The sequence below is a fragment of the Curcuma longa genome, chromosome 3 (genome assembly GCF_044706935.1).
Source record: "Curcuma longa cultivar G26 ecotype Majalengka, Jawa Barat chromosome 3, ITB_CL_G26_1.1, whole genome shotgun sequence".
Taxonomy (NCBI): domain Eukaryota; kingdom Viridiplantae; phylum Streptophyta; class Magnoliopsida; order Zingiberales; family Zingiberaceae; genus Curcuma; species Curcuma longa.
In genome coordinates this window covers 3,090,854-3,112,572 of record NC_133863.1, presented here as the reverse complement: position 1 = coordinate 3,112,572, position 21,719 = coordinate 3,090,854, and the positions used below count along the sequence as shown (strand labels likewise).

The 21,719-nt window shown below is 38.6% G+C and overlaps 3 protein-coding genes across 4 annotated transcripts; 2 read left to right on the top strand and 1 right to left on the bottom strand.

Moving 5' to 3' along the window:
• The first annotated feature begins 65 nt into the window (after positions 1–65).
• On the top strand, positions 66–4,049 carry LOC141825721 (protein GRAVITROPIC IN THE LIGHT 1-like). 2 transcript variants are annotated; one of them, XM_074713107.1, is made up of 2 exons: positions 66–536; positions 2,309–4,049. In XM_074713107.1, exon 2 carries the CDS (start codon positions 2,316–2,318, stop codon positions 3,726–3,728), a length of 1,413 nt encoding a protein of 470 aa, XP_074569208.1. In that variant the 5' UTR covers positions 66–536; positions 2,309–2,315; the 3' UTR covers positions 3,729–4,049. The 2 variants fall into 2 exon arrangements, with proteins under 2 accessions (XP_074569208.1, XP_074569209.1); XM_074713108.1 differs by having other exon boundaries at positions 2,306–4,049.
• A 1,459-nt stretch (positions 4,050–5,508) lies between these two features.
• On the bottom strand, positions 5,509–10,184 carry LOC141824780 (uncharacterized). Its single transcript, XM_074712118.1, has 5 exons — positions 9,841–10,184; positions 8,175–9,200; positions 7,089–7,289; positions 6,791–6,986; positions 5,509–6,011 (listed from the first exon to the last, which is right to left on the bottom strand). The coding sequence occupies exons 1-5, from the start codon at positions 9,994–9,996 to the stop codon at positions 5,830–5,832; spliced, it is 1,761 nt and encodes a 586-aa protein (XP_074568219.1). The 5' UTR covers positions 9,997–10,184; the 3' UTR covers positions 5,509–5,829.
• A 4,034-nt stretch (positions 10,185–14,218) lies between these two features.
• LOC141824764 (uncharacterized) lies at positions 14,219–21,597 on the top strand. Its single transcript, XM_074712101.1, has 3 exons — positions 14,219–14,250; positions 14,340–14,958; positions 18,377–21,597. Exons 1-3 carry the CDS (start codon positions 14,219–14,221, stop codon positions 21,335–21,337), a joined length of 3,612 nt encoding a protein of 1,203 aa, XP_074568202.1. The 3' UTR covers positions 21,338–21,597.
• Positions 21,598–21,719: the final 122 nt, after the last annotated feature.

Sequence of the window (21,719 nt, the reverse complement as noted above, 5' to 3'; positions counted from 1 at the left end):
ATCCAGCTGGAACATACTAGTGCTACCTCGTGTAAAAACATTTGTTCCCATGGTAGGGATATTTTGGGTGTTTCATGACATGGACAACGGATACAAACCAAGGTCTTCAATTCCCGTCTTCCAAGGCCGCGTCTTCCTCTGCCACTTGATTCCTTTTGCCCTTCTTTTCCACTTCCTGCCTCCGCCGTCGCCTCTCGTCGTTCTGCCCTCGGTCACTCTTCCCGATCACTCGATCACGCGCAGGAGCTTGGGTTGGGAGACGGGAGGAAGTGGAGGAAGAAGCGTTCGAAGATTCCGTTTTTAGGTCCCATCAAATTGCTTCGCCATCGCCCATGGACCGTCGAACAGGCGCCTGAGGTAGAAGTTCTTTTCCAATGATTGTTCTAGCTGTGACACGATAGTATCTGATGGCGAAGGGCGTGGCTAGCGAGTGATAAGAGAGAAGGCCAGCTCGCATTTGAGGTTGGTTTTCTGGTGCTCGTCCCTGATTCGGTCCCAGAGTCCCTCAATAGTTCGCTATATCCTCAATCTCAATCGTAAGTTCTGTTTTGGGTGAAAATGGCATAAAAATTCATTTTTTTTCCTCGTTGCTCAAACATTTGCCCTCTTTTGTCGAATGATATTTCTCTCTCTTTTTGTTTGCAAAGATCTGAGCGCGTTTTAGCTTTACGCTTTTTACTGTAGTTTGAACTGCTAATACATGATGCTTACTGACATATGCGCTTCCTTTGACCTAAAGTTGATCCTGTGCATGCGTCTCCACGAAGTGTTAGTGTATCTTTCATATGTATTCTAACTAAACAACAAACATGATAGAATAATAGTTGTTGAAGGACGTTCGCAGCTGTGTGAGCCCAATAGAGTGTGAGTGGAAGTGCAGTGACCTATTTTAAATGTTGTGTATCAAGCATCTGCTTTAGATTTGGCAGCCACGATCATGTTCTCTTCTCTGATCTGTAGGCCTGTCTTTCCTCTTCACCTCTGAAAGCATTTGTCCATTTGTTCCACGGGCAAATGCTTAGTACCTATAAATTCTTATGTAACACGTGACACTGGTCTTGCTGTGCCGTGGGCGGGCCCTTCTTGGGGAATACTTATGCTCTGTTCTCTGTGGAACTATCTTAAAAATAAACCTTGAGTTGATTCCTTAGTTGATATTAATTGAAGCTCAAGAAGGACCAGTGGATACTTTAGAGAGTTCCTCACTGTACTTTAGACATTGGAGTGAGACCTTACGTAAGCATGTCTTGTTATCAAATAAACACACTAAATTCATGTTTTGGTTGCTTCATCTGGATCAAAGTCTAATGAGTGTACACCACTCGGTTCAGTTTTGGATCTTCTTGTCTAAATTTCAGTCATCGTCTATAAACTTTGTCTACTCAATCGATTCGTATTTTCTCTTAACAGTGTCCCAACCCATACATCGTATAACTAACTAATCTCATATATTAGGCTTGTTTAGACACATATAGTTATTTGCATATTGTTTTCAACAATTTTCCCTGTTTTTTGAATCTTAAGAAAGTGGTGGAACCTCTCTTTGGATTTGCACATCCCAATGCCTCTATTATTATAAGTGGTCATTACTCAACTACTTATCCCCCGTCAGATGCAACTAGTGCAACATATCCCGGATTATCTTCCGTAACATTTCAGTGAATCAGTGCTTCCTCATAAACGACTAAAGTGAAGAAAAAAGTGATATTGATTCATGGACTACGCATGGAAGAGGAACTTCCTTTTTTTCTCTTGTATTTTACTCTGCCTACACTGAAGTTGATAGTTGAGGGAGATGGATCTTTTGAGCAATGAGCTATTGCCACCATACTTTAGGATGGACCTACAAAATAATTTTGTTTAATATATATATATATCGGGTGTGTTTGCAAGCTGTAATACCAATTTTATTACTCCGACAATGGAGTATGGAGTAGCTCACCGCTGCCTTATTCTAGATTCCTCTTCCACCTAATGCAGTATAAGCCAAAGCCTTTGTCCCAATAATTTTTTCTATTTATTCTTCAGCTGGACTTTTTAGATTTGCCCCACCACGGGAACATGAGAATCTGATGTCCTATTGTAGTATTAATTTAATGTCTTCCTCTTTAATTCAAGTTATTGTCGTTCTTTGTGCTTCGGTAAATTAATTGTCAGACTGTTTGCTCTTTCTCTACAAAGTAGAACAGGAAATAAGTCTACGGATGCCCCCTAAAAAGACCACCTTTGAAAAGCATTGTTCTTCTCTTGCGAACTTGGCTCTAATATCTTTGGACTTCCTGTGTTGCATGTTCAAACCTTGAAGCAGAGAAGCTATGGAGTACACCCAACGGCCACCACAGCCAAAGCTGGGAACTTTTGCTCGTGCATTCAACAAAATTCTTCGCCTCGGCCGTTCCTTCACTAGCTCTGCCAGTGATGCTCCCAGTGAAGACTCCTGCTCCGTCCACAAGCTCAAGCTGTCCCAAACCTTCAGTGACTTCCCCACCATCATCTCCGAAGGTGGAAGTGATTTCTACAAGGTTGAGTATGAGAAGCCACGGCAGAAGTTCTCTTCCAAAGACAGACAGACCATGGAGTCCCTTCTCGCTCACCTCTTCGCCAGCATCTCCGCCATCAAAGCGGCTTACGCGCAGCTCCAAATGGCGCAATCGCCCTATGAACCGAACTTGATACAGTCTTCAGATCTAGCAATCGTTTCCGAGTTCAGACGCGTCTCGGAGCTGAAGCACTCCTACTTCCGGGACCAGTTCGCCATTCCCCGTACCGTGTCTGATTCTAGCTCAGATCTCGTGGCTCAGATCGAGGAGCAACGGAATCTAATCAAGGCTTATCGAATCACAAAGGCTAAGCTGGAGTCTGATCTCAAGCTCAAGGACTCTGAGATTTTTTCCCTGCAGGCCGAACTACTTGAATCTAAGAAAAGGAATCAAATTTTGGACTCGAACTGTCACTCTGGCAGTTCGCTCTCGCCCCTCGATGGGCTACATCCCTCCGGCTTAACCCCAAACCATTTTTTGACTGTTCTTCGATTCGCCATCAATTCAATCAGATCCTTTGTCAAAGAATTGGTGAAGCAAATGGAGTCAGCAAGGTGGGACCTTGACGCCGCTGCTAGCGCAATTCAACCCGGTGTGCTCCGCCGAGGCCGCACCCACCGGAGCTTAGCCTTCCAGTCCTACGTTTGTCAGCAAATATTCTCCGACTTCCACCATAAAAGCTACAACCTTGATGGCTTGGAAGACCGAACGATGTGGTGTCCAAGACGGTTCTTCGACGAATTCATAGAGCTCAGAGACACTGTACCGCTTCAGAAGCTATGGCAGCACCCAGCAGCTGCGAAATTTCTCAGGGCGAAATTCCTGTCTCTGGTGCACCCGAAAATGGAATCATCATTCTTCGGCAATCTTAACCACAGGGACGCAGTGAGCTCCGGCCGTTGCTTCCCAAACACGGCATTCTTCGCTGGGTTTGCAGAGATGGCGAGGCGAGTGTGGCTCCTCCACTGCATTTTCTTCTCCTTCGAGGACAGGTCCATCTTTCAGGCCAGGAAAGGGTGCCGGTTCTCTGAGGTCTACATGGAAAGCGTATCGGAAGTCAATGAGGACGATGATCACGTCACCTCCGCCGCTGCAGAGGAGCATGCTTCTACGGCCGTCGGGTTCACGGTCGTCCCCGGGTTCCGGGTCGGACTGACGGTGCTCCAGTGCCAGGTCTACCTCGCATGAGCAACGCGCATATGACGTTCGACAGCTCTGATTCATCTTGTCTAAGATCGGACGGCGCATAAAGGGTTGGTGTGGGCCGGCGGCACCTGGTGCAATTGAGAAATTGAAAGATATCATGCAGCATGCAGCAATGTATAGGGTAGAAAAGCAGTTCAGCGTACTGCCTTAAGTTTATCTTTAAGCTTATGCATTAGAACATATAATGACAGATTAATTAGATGTTAGTTATGTTGGTTAACTACTTTGGGAATAAATTATATTAGAACAAATGGCGCTTGTGATGCATTGTGATGCAATGCATCACTAGAAGGTATTTTCATCCTTAAAGATAATAAGTATTAAACTTAGCATCTTTTTCTTTACATTAGCATATCTGTATATGAGCTTCTCCTTTGTTTATCAACTAAATTCGAATGTCAATGTTTTGGCCATTTATTTTAGGTAAATTTTTGAAAGGACATGCATGCATTTTATGTTTTTTCTTAAATTATGTACCTCATTTGTTTCATTCCTCTAATCAAATCTTTCTTTTTTGTCCTTTTAAAACTCAATAAGGGTCTAAATTTAATCATTTTATCAAAGTAAAACCTTATTAGATTTGTGAGAGGGAGATTTGCAAAATAAAACTATTGAAGGTTCATATGAGCAGAGGAAGAGCTTGATAGGAAATGCACTTTCCAAAGATGAGGTCTCTTTGGTCCATTGTAGTGATAACTCTCCACGTTAACGTAACTATTATTAAAAACTCGTTTCTTTTTTTATTAGTTAAATTATCTTATTAGGATGACTAATCCGTCACTCCAACAATCTCACATGATTGATCTTATGATCATTTGTGAGAAGAAAAATCGAGAAACTATAATTTGCCACGATGAAGGATGACATTATCTCGACTTCGTCGAGATTCGACCCTTATTCACTTCAGTAATTTTACTCTATCATAATCAACTCAACTATATCCCAGGATGACTACTCTGACTTATACACTGCTCTTGGTAAATTAATAGATTTTTTATATAAAAGATTTCATTTTGTTTTTTTCCCTAAAAGTAATCTAGGATAATGTTTTATATTGAATCTAACAATAATCGTTGGATTGACTAATTAGTCTTGGTAATCTACGTTGGTATTTACATCAAAATCTTGAGACTTGTGTAATGTCACATGGCTTCGTAATAGCAATTTTGCAAAGGGGCGATAAACATTTAACGGCGCTAGATTTGATAAAATATCTTACGATAGATTTTGGCTTTTCTAAAAAAATAGTTTAACAAAAACAATAGCAAAAACGTAATACTATATAAAACCAATGAATATTAATGTCACTAAAAGGTCTGTTTCTCGTCAAAATTGACTTCGTAGATGGTATTCTTAAGACATGAGCATGCACACAATCGACAATAAATTAGAAGTTTTGTTGTACAAGTGCGTATCAAATATACATAGTTTCTTTAAATTTTATCGTATTCCTCCGTAGAGATTTAATTTCCTAAGGTAAAAGCTTGAATAGCTACGCTTATCGTCTGCCATCTCCTTAACGGCCGTCCAGGATACATCGTACATTTTAGGAGGAAAATCATAGAAGACTTTTGTCCTAACCCAACGACCCTTTTATTAGACACCCAATGAAATATTTTGCACCCATTAAAAATTGATCCCAAAACCCACTCAGTACATTCATTCAGCTTACACACTTGCTATCAATTTTGATTCTTAGCTTGGTCCCTTCAGTTCACTTGCATTTGTGCTTAAGATAAAGGAGACAAATGGGCAAATCCTATAAAACTAAAATTGAAGACCACCAAATATCAAACATTAAGCCACACGGTTAAAGGAATATAGACATTTTAGGCCGTATAAATTCTGATATATAGTTATATACAGCAATATAAAAAAGAAGTGCAACACTACTTCAGTATTTACAAAGCTTCATGCATTTCAGAAATGATTGTTAATCTGTACATTTTCAATCGCCATTTTATGCACACAACTAAAGAATAAGGACTTGGAGGGAGGTTGAAGAAGCAGAGCCAGTATTAAGTGAGGAGGTTCCCAGAAGAAACCATATCTAGAAACATGATTTCTCCATATCTCGATTGGGCTAACTTTCCAGCTTAATGAATAGCTCAGAAAGGGCACGGTAGAGAATAGCTGCAGCTGGGGGCCTTGGCATCGACCCAAGAAGTATCTTGGATGCTCTGATAGGTGCCCCATAGAAACGTGAGTTTTCGGATACACGAGTAGTGACCATGGTCCCATTGAGTGCACAACCAACAAATGCACCTGCAATGAGAAGGACACCATAATGCTAGAACAGTAAATAGTGTTTCAACAGAATGAGTCCTTCCTGAGTGTGGAAGAAGAGCAGAAGAAATGCGAGTACATTTCCAACATCTTTTTGTAGTGTTTCTCCTCTACTTCTTATCTCCATGTAAACACTTCAACAATAATTACACAACACTAAATATCTATATTCAGTCCATGTTGACAACACTAAATATCTATATTTAGTTCGAGATGATAAAGCAAGCATTTTATACTATATTGCCTCTATGATTAGAAAACAGTAATACATATTTACTGCCTTAAAATATTTGTAAATGGCGTACTTCTAGGAAGAAATGTTTAGTTTCCCTGTGATGGACTAGGGAGAACAAGTTTACTGAATTACCATTTTTGTAACTTGTAAGTGGCTACTTAACAGACGACAGGGGTAAATGCTCATGGTTCTGCATAAGGGGAGAAAAAGCAGGACTTAGAAAGCCCCAAAACATTGCCCTATAATCCAGTTTTCTCTCAGTGTTGCGTGTCTGGTGCAATTGCTTTGTCTAATAAAGAAAAATATTTCAAAACTAAGTCTAGGCAACCAGATTAGTAATTGAACACCTTGCCTGAGCCATAAGCTTGAGATCAAGTTGTTCAGAAACAAACAAGTTAAATGAAGCATAATTCATATTGTAGATTTCAATAGACATTTGAACTTCATTTGACATTATATTTGCTAGACAGTAATTATGTCTTAATCTGATATGTAAGCAGATAGATATTTGGATGAAACATACCTTTACTGCAGCTGTATGTATAACAAGCAGCGATACCACCATCACCTGCACGTATGTCAGCCTCTGCAGCCCGTCCAAAAATTCCAGCAGCTGCACTCAATCCTGCACCAATGGATAAATGTCCATTGCCACTAAAGGTTTTGATGGCAGCTTCATTCCTCAATACAATTATGTAGTCAGTTAGCTCGCCTCCAGCCTGTGAAAATAAAATTCAATCATTGGCGGTGTTTTCTTTTCTTTTCTTTTTCTGACAGATAATATATAAGAAACAAAATTCTTGAAAAAGAAATAAGCTAACCTGGGCCCCCCATCCAATACCAAATGAAGAAATGGCCGAGGGTGGAGACCAAGAGCCATCTTCTCTCCGAGAAAGCACAAGCCCAGTCCCAACTTTGTAAGTGACCATTATACCAACATTGACAACAGTTAGGATTGCAAGGCCTTTTGCTTGTTTCAAAATAACATCAGGGATTAACTTCTCAGGTTTCAGCGAACCAACCTAGCAATAATTAGAGCACTGTCTAAGCTTCCATTGAACAATTGGTACTGACCTACCATTATGCAGAAACTCTCTCTTTGGTATGTAATTCCAACCAACAATAACAAATAAATTTTCAAAAAGTGTATTCATAGGAGCAAATGCAATAAAAAATTTAAAAACATTAAAAATATCTATTATCGACAAAATTAAAGCACATTTATCAATATAAAAATCTATACTTTCGCATAGAGAAAATGTCAATCAGACAATGCATAACACATAAACATACCAAACAACATTACACATGTGGCATGCAGAACACATGTTGTATGCAACCATACATGGCTTTCATGCAGTTCCCTTCAAAATCTGTCTAGACTGCTGCATGCAGCCCAAGCAAGGGTTTGTAAGACCATGATAATAGATGTCAGTCTAAAAAGAAAGATGCAGATACCTTGAGGTTGATAAAATTCCATCAAACATGCACGGATTGGTTAGTAAAAGAAAACATAAGGTATAGGCATGATTCATACACAAGTCACACAATGTTAGTTAACTTTTGAAATACAATAAGCCTCAAAGGAATATTAATTCAAGCCTAAATTGGAAAACACTATGAAGATAAAAAAAGCCTAACTTGAGAAAAGAAACAATAGGGAGATCCAACAACAACATAGGCAGTTAACCTGCACTTGATCAGTTCCATTATTTCAAATATGAAATTAAGCCGATGAAAATGCAATTGCTAGATGTTGGTAGTAGCATCACTAACTAGTTAACTAGTATGAAGAAATCTTACAGGGTAAATCACAACATAGAAAACGGCAAACCTACTTGAATTCCATACTGATATAAGATTTAAATTATCATGCCAATCTATTTCCATTGGGAAAAAGGACTTACCTTACAATAAGAGTGAACTATATTTGCTGCTTTGTAAATCTCATACTCCATAGTCCGACCCCATGGAAAATTCAACCATGATCGCAAGGTACTGAGGTCAGTCATGTCATGGGTTGGAATCTGGGAGGCATGGCTAATTTGATTCATTAAATAAGGCTGCACAGACTCCAATCGCACACAGCAAACATCACACACTCGTTGTGGGTTTGCATCTCTGAACTTTCGAGGTAGCAAGCTTCTTCCTTTCGAGCAATCATTGCAAAATATGCCACCACAAAACCGGCAATGATGCCTTGAGCACATAATTGGGTGAAACCTTACGTTGCAGAGCATGCAAGCTGCAGCAGCACTGTCAGATAACCACTTTGGTGGCTCTGTTTCCAGAATCTCAATACTGTTCCCAAAGTTAGCCTCCGCCAGAGTGTTGGCCATCTCTTTCCAAGTTTCTTCTAAGATATCTGTTGATACCCAAGACATTCTATGGCTTATTAGGTTACCTGAACTTAGGGCACTTATTTTGCCTCGTGCCACAAGAAGCATCTCAGAAACCACATCCCACATGGTCATCTCCTTATCTTCTCCTAAAAATTGGTCCCAATTGAATTCTTCCTCAGGAAAGTACCCACCATTAGCACCAAATCCACAACTCCATTCATCACGGTCACATTCTAGCATGGGAGGGACAGACACAGGTATCCAAAATCCAGTATCTTCATAAAGTGGAGAATCATAATAGAAATATTTACCTGACTTCTGTTCTACTGTGTCTTCATTAGTGTATATTCTGTGATTAGAAGATTGGACCAATTCTGAAGTGCTAGATTTTTCACTCTGAGGAGCAGATATATCATTGTTGCCACTTATAAGTGGAGAATTATCATAGAAATATTTGTTTGATTTTGATTCTCCTGTCTCTTCACTAGTGTCAATTCTGTGGTGAGGAGATTGAACCAACTCTGAAGTGCAAGATTTTTCAGCCTTAAGTGAAGAGATATCGTTGTCGCTTCTCTCCATTTGATTAGATACCTGCTCAAAATTTTCAGAACTTAATAGCAAGGACCAACAGTAGAGCAAACAGCTATCCAACTATGTAAATTCATGCAGAGAAGACATGATGCTCTAATAACAGAAATAAAGCCCAGAAAAATATTTCCTCCAGTATTCAAGTACATGATGGTCCTTGTGAAGCATTTAAAGGCATGGCCTTCTCAAGTGTCAAGTATTGTGTATGATTTCAGTGCAATGTGTCAGCGTGTGTACACACACGATGCAAATAACTAATTGATGATGAAATTTCAGAAAATAATTCCAACTTTATACAACAGGATGATATATAAAGAAAGCATTTGAATAAATAACTCCTAAGTAGAGTTTTCTGGTAGCAACACATATTAGACTACATAATGCATTCTCAACACGAAATTTGTGTTCGAGTAAGAGTAAATAGATACGAACGTCAGCAAGGGAAAACAAAGCCCTAAAAAATTGGTCTTTCTATGAATATAAGATCATTACTCAAAATATCCTGCTTACACATGCATCATTCCTGAATTCACAAAATCCAAAACGAAGAATTAGCTTTAAAATGTCCTTTTGTTTCTTTGCTACCAAAAGATATGATGAATTGTAAAAACGAACGCAGGAATCAATCTAAAAAAGAACAAACCTCAGACAACGAAGGCGAAAAATCCTCCATCCCTGGTTGACTCAAACGGGAGATCCTATGACCGATGGCTTCTGACGACTCCAAAGCCTCACTGGGTCGGGATTGCCCCGTTTCCTCGACTCCAACAACAGGGTAAAGATTGGGAGTCCCGATCATAGCGAATCGATTAGGCGATTGAAGCTTCCAAAAGGAAATCCACCACGGACAGAAGAAGATTAAGGATGAACTAGTAGGAATTAGCGAACAAGGGAGAAGAGAAGATTCGGAGATGCGAAGGTAAAATCGTACCCCGAAGAAACAAGAGAATACCTAATGAACGAGGAGCAGCCGTAGGAGAAACGGGTTTCACGAGTACGCAAATGCATTGCCACGACGCGGTGTAACGTAGGAAAATATCGTTTGCACAATGTACGGTAACTTTAGCGGTGATCTGACTCTACCCAACCCGAGGCTGCCTTGATGAAATGGAGGAAATGACGTGTTAACTTGAGGTTGGCTGGTCCTATTAAACCAGTAAATTTTGGACCAGACGATGAGGATTATACAGAAATTTCTATTTTTAAAATTGGAAGTATATATTTCAAAAAAAAACTGATCGATGTGCATCATTATTAACGTATGGTAAAAATCTAAATCAAATTAATAAAAATATATGGGATTGTAAAAAATGAATTTATATGATAAAAAAGGACAGTTCATTTATGAGATATTCTATCATAACACTGAACATTTCTTCCATACAAATTCCCTTTATTAAGAAAAAGGACAATTCTTACATGAATTTTAAAATCCCCTTCAGTCCTTTATAATGGCACATAAATAGGCCATACACTGTGCCTCAGCAACATGCCAAAATTCAAGCATTCTTATCACTATAATCAATATGTTGTCATGAAAATATAATAGTTTGTAGGATCAAAGACAGAATATTATTCATTCCACGTCGCAAAAAAAAAAAAAAAAAGACAAGACGAATAAAATACTTTACTGGCCAGATGAATCATGTTGATCAAACCGAGAAATGGTCGTAATAAATCTTAATTATTTTATTGATTAATGAGAATATGTAATTTTTTAATTATTTTGCATTTCAAACAAAGTTATTTAAGATTTTTATGACTCACTATAAATGTCACACATTAATTAATTCATCAAGAGCTAAAGAGTTGCAGAGACCACCTGAAAATAGAAGCTCATCTAACAGTTAGTTTGAGAGGAGACCAGCTCATCTAATAGTTCGTTTGAGAGGAGATGAGGGAAAGAAAGAGAAGGGTAAGAAAGGAGAAAGAGAATCTTAGATCCTCATTTGGGATGGAATGAGTTAAGGAGGGGAAGAGAAGGGTAAGCTTTCCCCTTGCATCACGGGCGGAGCCAAATATAACTCCACCCAGGCTTCAACCAAGGGGCCCAATGGATTTAAAAAAAATTGTCCTTTAAATTTATTATAAAAAATAAAAAATATAAGTAAAAGAGGAAGGTAGTCCGGGGGATTGGGATTAACCCGGAGGCTACAACATTCCTGCCTTAGCCATTGCCTTGCATGCTCATGAATCAACATAATTCCTTACACCCTGATTTGGGGTGTAAGGAAAGGAAAGAAAAACTTTAAAAATATTTATTTCAATTTTATCTTTATGTTAAAATATGCATTTGGATACTATGTACTTGGATGATTTTGAATGTTTGTTAAATTATTATTATTTAATGTAAGATTTGTTACTTGATGATTTTAGATGCTTGTTAGTTTTAGATTTTTGTATTAGTAAATTTTTATAAAAATATATGTAAAAATATTGATTTATCTTTTGTAGTGTACAGATTATGTATTTTACATATTTATTATATGTCTACTCATTATTTTTAAAATTTTTTATTTATTTAAGTTGTAAATATTAATTTTTGTTGGTCTTACGATCTATATTTATTTCACTAATAGATTTATTTTAAAAAGTAAGGGTATTTTTTTTAATTTTATATATTTAACTTTCATTCCCTTTCCTTTCCTCCCAAACTAGGTAACACATGTTACGTTAATGAACATTCTTTTACTCCTAAACAAGGATAATATAAATACTTCTCTTCCTTTCCCTTCCCTTCCGTTAATGAACTTTCTCTCACCCCATCCAAATAGAGCGTAAGGTGAGAGGAGGAAAAAGAAGATAGGTGCTATTAAGTGAAAATTCTCCTCATGCCATTGAGCAACCATGTTAAAGATTTAAAACACGGTTCATTATCTTTTAATAAAAATGTAAATATTAGTTACTGATCAAATAAAAAATATCTACATGAATAACATCACAATATATACTCTATTTTTTTTTTTCTAATTTACTGTCATAAATCAATCTTCATAGCATACTTTATGCCTCATAAACTCTACTTAACAAATTCATTATCTTGAATTGCAGGGATAGGATAGATCCTTATAAAGTACGTGTAAGGATTCTGAATTATTAAGAAATAAATTAAATTGGAAGAGAAGAATATATCTATGTCTATGTTATCGTTGCATTGCAATAAATTTACGTGGGTCCAAATAATTAATTTCCCCACAGCAAAAAACAAAAGACTTGAATGATTTTGGCAATCTGTAGATGTCAGTAAGTCACTTGAGGGAGGACCAATCAATTGGGGTGAGAGTTACTGTATATAGTTGTCGAATAGGATCAAAACCTTTTCATAAACATGTAGATAATGATATTTTTACTATAGTAAAACACATAAACTATATTAAGATAATTCAATCCAGTTACAGATTAATCAGCTGTTATTTGGGAAGGAAAAATAATTTAAGCTCCAGAAATTAAACATGATGAAATCCACCCACAATCAACTGCTAAGATTTTCATCATATATAGTTTTATCTAAAAAGATTACAGTATAGAAGTTTATATATATTAAAAAAGAGCGTGCTGAACCACTGACTTGTATCTCAAGCGATTAGTGGACTTCAACCAACTCAATCACTCTCAGTCGATACATTATTGAGTACTGCATATTTTACACCAATTTGACATCTCTACAATCGTACGCACTACGACACAGCACACAGCTTGATCATGCATGTATAAAATTATTATAATCAGAAATCAGAATCCTGCGGTTGTTCGAGGGCTACAAACCTTCAGATCAACTCAGGCTAGCTACCAGCCGTTCTTGTTGCTGTTCCTGAAGGCTGCAATATTTCATATTTGTTCAGATCGAGCACGAGCATGCATAAATATTCAATGGCGTATGTTGGTGCATGGCAGGCCCATGGCGGGGCCTTACGTATGCTTTCATGCCGTTCATCATTGCTACATGAGTCTACTACAGTAACCACTGCCCCTGTTTCTTTCGAATTTCATTTACCCTCTTCTTTTTCCCCTGCCAAGGTACAAGCTTAATTATAATATTTTATAGTTCCGCTCTACTTATTCTATATATTTATTTCCCACAGTGGCCAATATGTGTCGTCTCACCATCAATAATAGTCTTATTCCTGGTCTCTGCTAGCTATCACGTCGTCCCACTGCAAGCTTCGCAGGCCCCAATCTCACATCTCAACTCCCTCTCGTATATTTCAAAAGCATTGGCTACTGTGTCACTTTACGCGTCGTCACCTGCTGTCCTCGGATTCGTACCGATCGAGACGACTCACATTTTCCCTGTTCCTTCTTTTTCTTGCCCGGTTCGACTCGCTCCGCGTGCCCATCACGTGCGTGAGCGAGCGAGCGCGTACGTGTACCACTGCCCGTTTCGAGGTGGGTGACAATCGAAATCCCGGGCCCCGCTGTCCTCATCTACGGTATCAGTGTCCAGACACATGAATTAAACAGTGGGCACGAAACCCATAGCAACGTCTACCCGGCTCTACAGTGAGCAATCAGTGAGCTGATAGCTTTGCCTCGTATGATTAAACGGGTAGAACTTTGAGTGGCAGAGCATGGTCCGTGAGCAGTCCTGCCGAAGCGGAGACTGGATCCATGTGCGTCCACCACGGCAACCACGGCCGTTGTGCCAGCGACAGCAGGAGCCATCATCATGAGAGTGGGGGGCGCATCCCGCACCATCACGACGCGATCGGACGGTCGAGAGAGAGTCCACGTCGCTTCGCGTGGCAATTGAATGCTCCCTGTAGCAGCATGGGTCGCTTTCGATAATGAAATTGGGTTGGAGGGGAAGTGGGGTCCGCATTCCGAGATGTTGAGCGGGAAAAGAAAGACTGTTCTTTAATTCCGATATATATCGTCTCTCTCCTTCACTACTATTTATTAGTATTATTTTTGACCCGTTTGCTTTGATTTCTCTTCCCATCTCCTGTGAGGCTGTCTCCTCCCTCACCTGTCCGAGGATTATTAAGATTCTTTCGCCCTGATCCTTGTAGCCGATCGCAGCCATGGCCGTCGCGAAGGAGATCTTCTCGATTCGGTAGGTATTTTGATATTTTTTTCCTCTCGGATTGTTTGGTTCGTTGTGATAGGTTTTGATGTTTGATAGTCTCGTCTCGGAAATTGAAGGGAGTACGCCGGGAAGATGAGGGGCGTTGACTATGAGAAGTGTTGGCCATTTTTGAAGGACAGGGAAGGGCGGTCGCTGCCTCCGATGCCAGTTCGGAAGTTCCGGTGGTGGGCGGACGAGTTGCGGGAGGTTCGATCCCTAGTCGAGGCGGCTGATCGCGTTGATTTGGATAAGGTTTCCGTGGATGCTGCTGCTGTCGCAGTGCATGAAGGTAACTTGATAGAGCCCTCTAGCACCAACCTGGAAGGAGACAGGGAGACTTCAGCGGAGGAGCGGCAGGGTAGAACTCGACCTCCTACCGCCCGGGCAAAACAAAGAACGCCTAAGAAGAGGTCCATCATCGAGCTCTTTGCGGTGGCGCCACCGATACGTTTCATACATGAAGAAGATCGCCAAGATCAATGGCGTGGTGGCGGAAAGCAGCAAGGAGCTGCCTTCGCATCGCATATCAATTTGGGGGTCGGCGACGGGATTGAGATAAGTAAAAGAAAGAAGCGGAGTAAAGATGAATCAGGTCGGAAGATGCTGATGGAAAAGATTGGGACAAAGAAAAAGTTTAAGCCTAAGACCAAGCTGATGAAGAAACACAAGCAGGTTGAGATCCGTGCTACCAAGAAGGTTTGTGGCAATTTTTTCGAATGCAGATTTTACCCTCATCCTATATATATCTATATGCTCGCAATAATTCCTCACTCAAACACTGTACATAGTGTGTGGCCGTAGTTATCAGCTGTAGTCCTGCGGATCTTGTATCTTTTTCTTATCATTAGTTGTTTCATATGTTTTGCAAGAATATGCATTACTTGATCAAGTTATAAGGGCAGTGGAGAAAGGCCACTAAGGTGTATGGAACTTCGGTAACTTTAGGAGCCCAGACTGCTGATATTTCATGCGGTAAACATCTTTGTAGGGGCCCGGCCATAGCAGGAATAGACTTAAAAACGTACACAACAAACTAGTTGCCTTGATTGCTGTCTTTGAATAATTCTTTTGCTGATATTTTGGGCCTAGGAATTGAGTGGTTATGATGTCTATGCCTTAAAAGCGCATCTTTCATCTTCTTTTATAACTTCATCCACTAATAGTATCTAGTTTTCAGAGAGCTTTGAGTTTAGTATTTAGTACTAATAGTGTGGTCCAGCTGGTACACTGCAACGAATTTGAGCTTATTCATTGCTTGTTGCAAATTGTTGCTTGTCCATTCTGTGGTTAACTTTGTCTTCGTGAGACATATATAAAGCTATTATCCCTTTCTTGGCAATTTGTCCAAAAGTTCCAATACGGAGATTGTAGTTATGAAAATAAACAGATCTTAGGATCATGTAAAAATGCACCGAGTTAATTAAAGGCCCCACAACATCTGAGTCAGTAATTAAACTTATGTGGATTAATCATATAGCTCGAGTGCAAGTGGAAACCTGTAATTCATCTCCATATCTAGAAATAATTTTGAACTAACAACTCATTAAGTTGCACATGTAGTGAATGTAAACATGAAGGAGGTCTAAAAATAGGCCTCTCCTCATTTTATAGTAATAGAAAAATTGAGGTAGCGGCCACAACCAGTCAATGTAAAGAGACCAACAGCGTCTCTTTTTTAGTGTTTGATAAAATTCCTCTTTTTCAACTAATCCCTCCTTTGCATATTCTCAATTTTCCCCCTTCATTATCCAATTATGTATTTGATCCTCTAAATTTTCTAATAGTGGTATTATAGAAAAGTTGCTGATGTTGCGCTAGTAGTTAAACTAAATAGTTGACACTAGTGTCTTTCATTCCAATATAGTTGACCCTCTCAATGTAGGACAATTGGCACCTTTGGCATCTCTATGTTATCCTATATGATTGGTTTTACCACTACTATATAACTAAATATGATAGGTTTTATCATCTTTATCATTTTTATTGAATTTTGACAGGAAATACTAGAAGTGAAAGGTGTTAAGGTTTAATAGAGTAAAGATAGAAAATATGAATTTAAGTTTAGTAATATTACACGTAATTAGGTAATTATTAAGATAAAAGACGATAAGTTGTCTATAACTGAAAGTTTTAAGTATTTAAAATTATTTTTACAATTGAATGGAGAGGTTGAGAGATATTTTATATAATATACAAACAAGATGGTTAAAATAGAAGAAAGTATTTAGTGTTTTTTATGATCATAAAGTATCTCTAAAATTTAAAGGAAGAATTATAGAATAGCAATTAGATCTATTGTGTTATATGGAGTTAAATATTGATCTATGACTCGATCACACAAGTAAAAAATACAAGTCATAAAGATGAGAATTTTAAGGTGGATGTGCAAACATACGAGCATGAACAAGATAAAAAATAAGAACATTAAAAAGAAAATCGAGATTACACCTATTGAGAAAAAACTCTGGGAAACATATTTAAGATGATACGAATATGTACTTAGATGATCAATAAATGTTCCAGTTAGATGATGTGAAATTATGATAAATATGCACCTTAAACGAGGAAAAGGAAGATTAAAGAAGACTTGATTCTCAACGATAAAATAAGATAAAATTTATTTAAATATAAATGATGATATAGTAGGGGATAGAGTTCAATGACATAGAAAAATTCATATAACCAACCCCAACTACACCGATAAGATTTTGTTGTATCGAATTCTCATTGTCATAATTTAGTGGTGATAATTATAATCATACGCTAATGTTGTATCTAATTCTCATTGTCATAATTTAGTGGTGATAATTATAATCATACTCCAATGTTAGTAACTATGGACAATAGTGAATGCAAGATATGAGGAGCCACAAATTGAATGCAACTTCTATACCAAAGAAAGAAATCGGCTTGAATTTAATCAAGTGATGGTTGCAAGAGCCCTTAGCCTAACCCAACATGGAGTTAACGATGAAATATTTTGGAGAATCATGGTAGCAGAAAAATCAAAGAAGGCACAGAGCTTACTGTAATAAAAATTTAAAGGAAATCAGGAAGTGTGAAGAATTAAATTTCAGAGATTTGGAGAATCAAAAAATGGCTGAAGGAGAAGAAATAATGAAAATATTTTACAAAATTAGGGCAAATAGTAAATCATATTAAAATATATAGAGATAACATTGATGATAATAAATAATGCAAAAAGTTTTAAACTAGCATGCTAGAGAAATATGATTATGTGATAGCTACTATTGTAAAGTTGAAGAGGACTTGGAGGAGGGCTTAGGAGAGGCGCTGCTCGCAGTTGCTGTAGAGGGAAGCGAGCTCATTGAGCATCTCAACAAAGCAGTGTAAGCTGGCAGAATCCTTTCTGGAGACGTCACTGATGCATTCATTGAGGAGCCAATGGCCTAGGCTTGTTGTGCCCGGAGGTGCAGAGTGGATGAGAGGAGGTGCTGGGTTCTGCATGTTAAATTTCAGTGGATATGTATTTTGAATTGGATTTGAACACAAAGGCCTGCCACCACTTATTCCAAAGTAGAAAAGGACAGATTTTTACATTTATATCCCAAACATCTCAAATAAGATATTCTATAAAAAAAATAAGATATTGCAGCTTTAAGATAGATATTTGGTGATTTTAACTTTGAAGGTACTCGTATGATGTCCATCAGTAATTTTGGGCGTCATGATTTAGTTGATTTTCCTCGTCATATATCATGCATTTTGAAGTGAGATCTTTTTCCTAGTTTTAACCAGTATAACTATGACAACCAATATCAAACCAGTTTGACAGAAAATTGATACTTTCTGTCCTAATACAGCTGAGCAAGTGTCGGTGATGGTGGATCTGCACTTTTTGATGTGTTTGCTGCTGCACTATAATGACTTTTGAAATGTTGTATTTTGATGAACCATAACAATTAGTTGAAAGGATTTTAAAATATTCTCTACAGGTTTTAGCCTTAGATCACTTGATTCTATGATCTCCCAAAGATATAAAATAAACTTAGAATTCCTTCAAATTTAGAGCTGCCAATGCACACTTTCTTCCATACATCAACTTATGTTTGCCTTCTTGCTATATGCTTATGTGCTTTTCTTTGATCGCTAGCCCTTGCTCACCCAGGAGGAAGCTTGTAAGCTCAACATGTCATCCCCAGCTGAGTTGTACAAAATACTGAAAAGCAAAGTGTATGAGAAGCAGTTTGCAAGGATGCATAAAAGACTTGTTCATAAACAGGTGAAGACGGCAACCATTCAAACCTTACTGAAGAAACATATTTTCAGACTTGCTCAGACTTCAAAATTTGTACCTAGAAGTCAGGAGGTGACACGGATTGCTCCTGGAACTACTAGAGTCAAGAAGAGAAAATGGAGCAATTCTACAAAGAAGAGAAAGAAAAGGGAGAAGATGTTGGATAGTGATCTTGTCGAGCTTTGTCATGATCCAACCACAAGTTTGACTATTGGTAAAGATGATACTCTCGTGCATGGCAGAGTTAGTTTACCTCTGCAGTTGCCTCATTTGGAAACCCTCTGTAAAATAGTTTCTGATGTCTTGGCTGCATCTCCAACCATGGACAGTTTAAATAGATATCCTTCTACTACAGAAGGAGCTCAGTTAAACATGATTGATGAAGAAACGCAAACAGATTTGAATGATAATGGACTTAGTACAAGCACCATGCGAACTAGTGAAACTTCCTCAGATAAGCAACTCAATGGTGGTTCAGTTCATGCTACTACAAATCCCTCAATCACAAAGAGGACTTCCATGATTGAAATTTTGGATCTGAATCATCCAGTTAAGGAAAATTTGGATTTAAATTGCATTTGTCCAGATGGCTCCACATCAATACCTAGTTCCAGTTGCCCAGTTGACATGAATAATCTTGGATCGGTAAATAATGGTAGGCTTGATCCAGAAACTGGTATTTATCAAGAACAAAGTTTTTCTATATCATCTGATCATACAAACAGGTCACACATTCCTATAAGCAAGTGTATTTCAGTTTCCAATGCACGTAGTGCTCTTAGTCTCCCCAGGAACCAAGATAATATCCACTGGTTATCTTGTTTAGGCCAAAGTCACTTGAACAAAATTGCTGGAAATACTCATTTAATTTGCCCAGAAATGGATGCGTGCAATGATTTCCCTAAATTTCAGCAGACATACTATCTACCAAAAGATAAATTACCTAGCACTTGCTCTTCATTTAATCCGAAAACTTTTGTAGAACCAACATCAATTGGAGAGCCAATTTGGAGGAACAAGTGCAACGAAGGTTATATTGGATTGCCCCTTAATTCACAGGGAGAGCTTATCCAATTGCATCCGATGACAAGGTATGTTTCTTGTGAGATAGATAAGTTTCCAAAACCAGAACTGAGTTCTCTTCAATTTTTTCCTTCTTCTAGTCATTTTAAGCCGCAGTCTAGCTATATCTGGACTAGAGGCAAGTTTCCTTTTCTTTCACCAAACCATGATGCTGATCAGAATTGGTTCTTGAAGCAGTTTAATCCTGCTAGACAAGTAGTATTATCTGACTTGGGTTCTGTTGGAGTTCAAGCTCTTGAGAAATTGAAGAATCAAACCTATGATGAAAAAGCTCAATTTAATCACTGTGATCCTGGACAAGTGATATCCTCACGTCACGATTGCAGAGATCATATTGTAACTGAAAGTTGCTTTGACAGGATGAAGTTTCATTCAGATAGGGAATTTGAGCTAGGCTTGCAATCTGACATCCAACCAACAATGCGCTTGATGGGAAAAAATGTGACGGTTGGTAGCTACAGCAAAGAATGCCATGGATCTACAAGTTGCACCAATATGAGGTTGTATAACGAACCTGTTTTGAAGAGATGGCCTTACAAGGATTGCATTGTTCAGCAATCTGGGTCAGCAGGGCAAATCCCTTTTAGTTCAATAGAGATCCCTTCACGCTATTGTTGCATTTCAGCAGATAAACTTGCACCTAATTGTATGCATCTTGGTTTTGGACATGATTGGATGTTAAATGGTGGATGTTCCTCAACCAGTGGAGATCGTGGGTTTCATATTGACCTTTCTCAAAGTCCAGTTCCCTGTCAATCATTTCTGAATAGACACACTCTGGTCCATGGTAGAGTGGAAACACAGTCTGTTGAAGGGCAAAGGAAGATGTTTTGGGGTCCATATCCCTCAAACTTACATCACCATATGCTAGTAGATTCAAATCATTGCAAGCACAGTCAAGGTTTATCTTTTAGTGTTCCATCAACTTCTCATCCCACTTATCTCAGTCAAGTCTCTACCCAAGCATCAAGAGCAACGCCTATACAAAAGCTTCCACATTGGATGCAAGATTCAACAAGTTCCCATCTTCATTTTGTTCGTTATCCTACAGCATACCATTCATGCAACATGCTGGCCAGTGGTGGTCATCCCCATGCTTCCACGTATCCAAGACAAGTTGTATCTTTCCCTTCCAGTAGTTCACATCCATATGAATCATATGTTCCCACTTCTACGTTTGATCCTCCATCTATTACAACAAAAAATTTCAGCTTCACATCCTCAAACTATGGAGACAAAATCAAAGTCAATGATGGTGGGGGATTTAGCTTTGCTCACAATGAGAGTCAAGATCATTATAACAAAGGGAAAAAGAGATTTGCTTCCTCAGAAGAGAAAAATGCAGAAAAAGCAAAGAGGTCTAACCTCAAACTGCAAGACTTAAATCTTATGACATCAGGGAGCATAGAACAGTCGCTTGGACAAAAAGATAACCCAATTGCATCAGAAGTGAATGCTTGTGTCAGTTCAGCAGTTGATGCCAGTCCTCCAGTTGCAAATAATGAGAAAGATAATGTGGTAGTTTCAGGTGGGTTTGTTCCCTCAAAATCTAGCCATAAAAGATCAGGACCTGTCAAACTTAGTGCAGGCGCAAAGCATATACTGAGGCCCAATGGAAGTTTGGATCAGGAGAATTCTCGACCAATTTATTCTACTATATATTTTACTCAAGCAACTAGTTCTGGCAAAGATGCCATTCCAAAGGAGACAGCAGCAAAAGTCTACAGGTTTTAGACTCTGTCATTCCCACCATGCAATGGGATTTCAAAATGCAACTTTGGTTTGATTGGGACATCCTTGGCTTTGATGAGTAATGCCTATTCCTTATGCCATATGCTTACGACGGGGACAAAATGATATTTAATATTCCTCTTGTTTAAACTAATTAGATGAAACATTGTGCGTATGCCCCTCTGTATTTTCTAGCTATCATGGACACTGTCAAACTGTATCAGCCAGTTGCGTATTTTGTTAATATTCTGTATCTTTGATCACATCCTAGCTGTTCTGTGATAATATCTTGCTGAGTGTCAGTCATGTGCCTGCAGACAGGAGATAATTATATATGCCTGATGTTGCGCAGCAAAAGGAGATAATTATATATGCTTGATGAGGT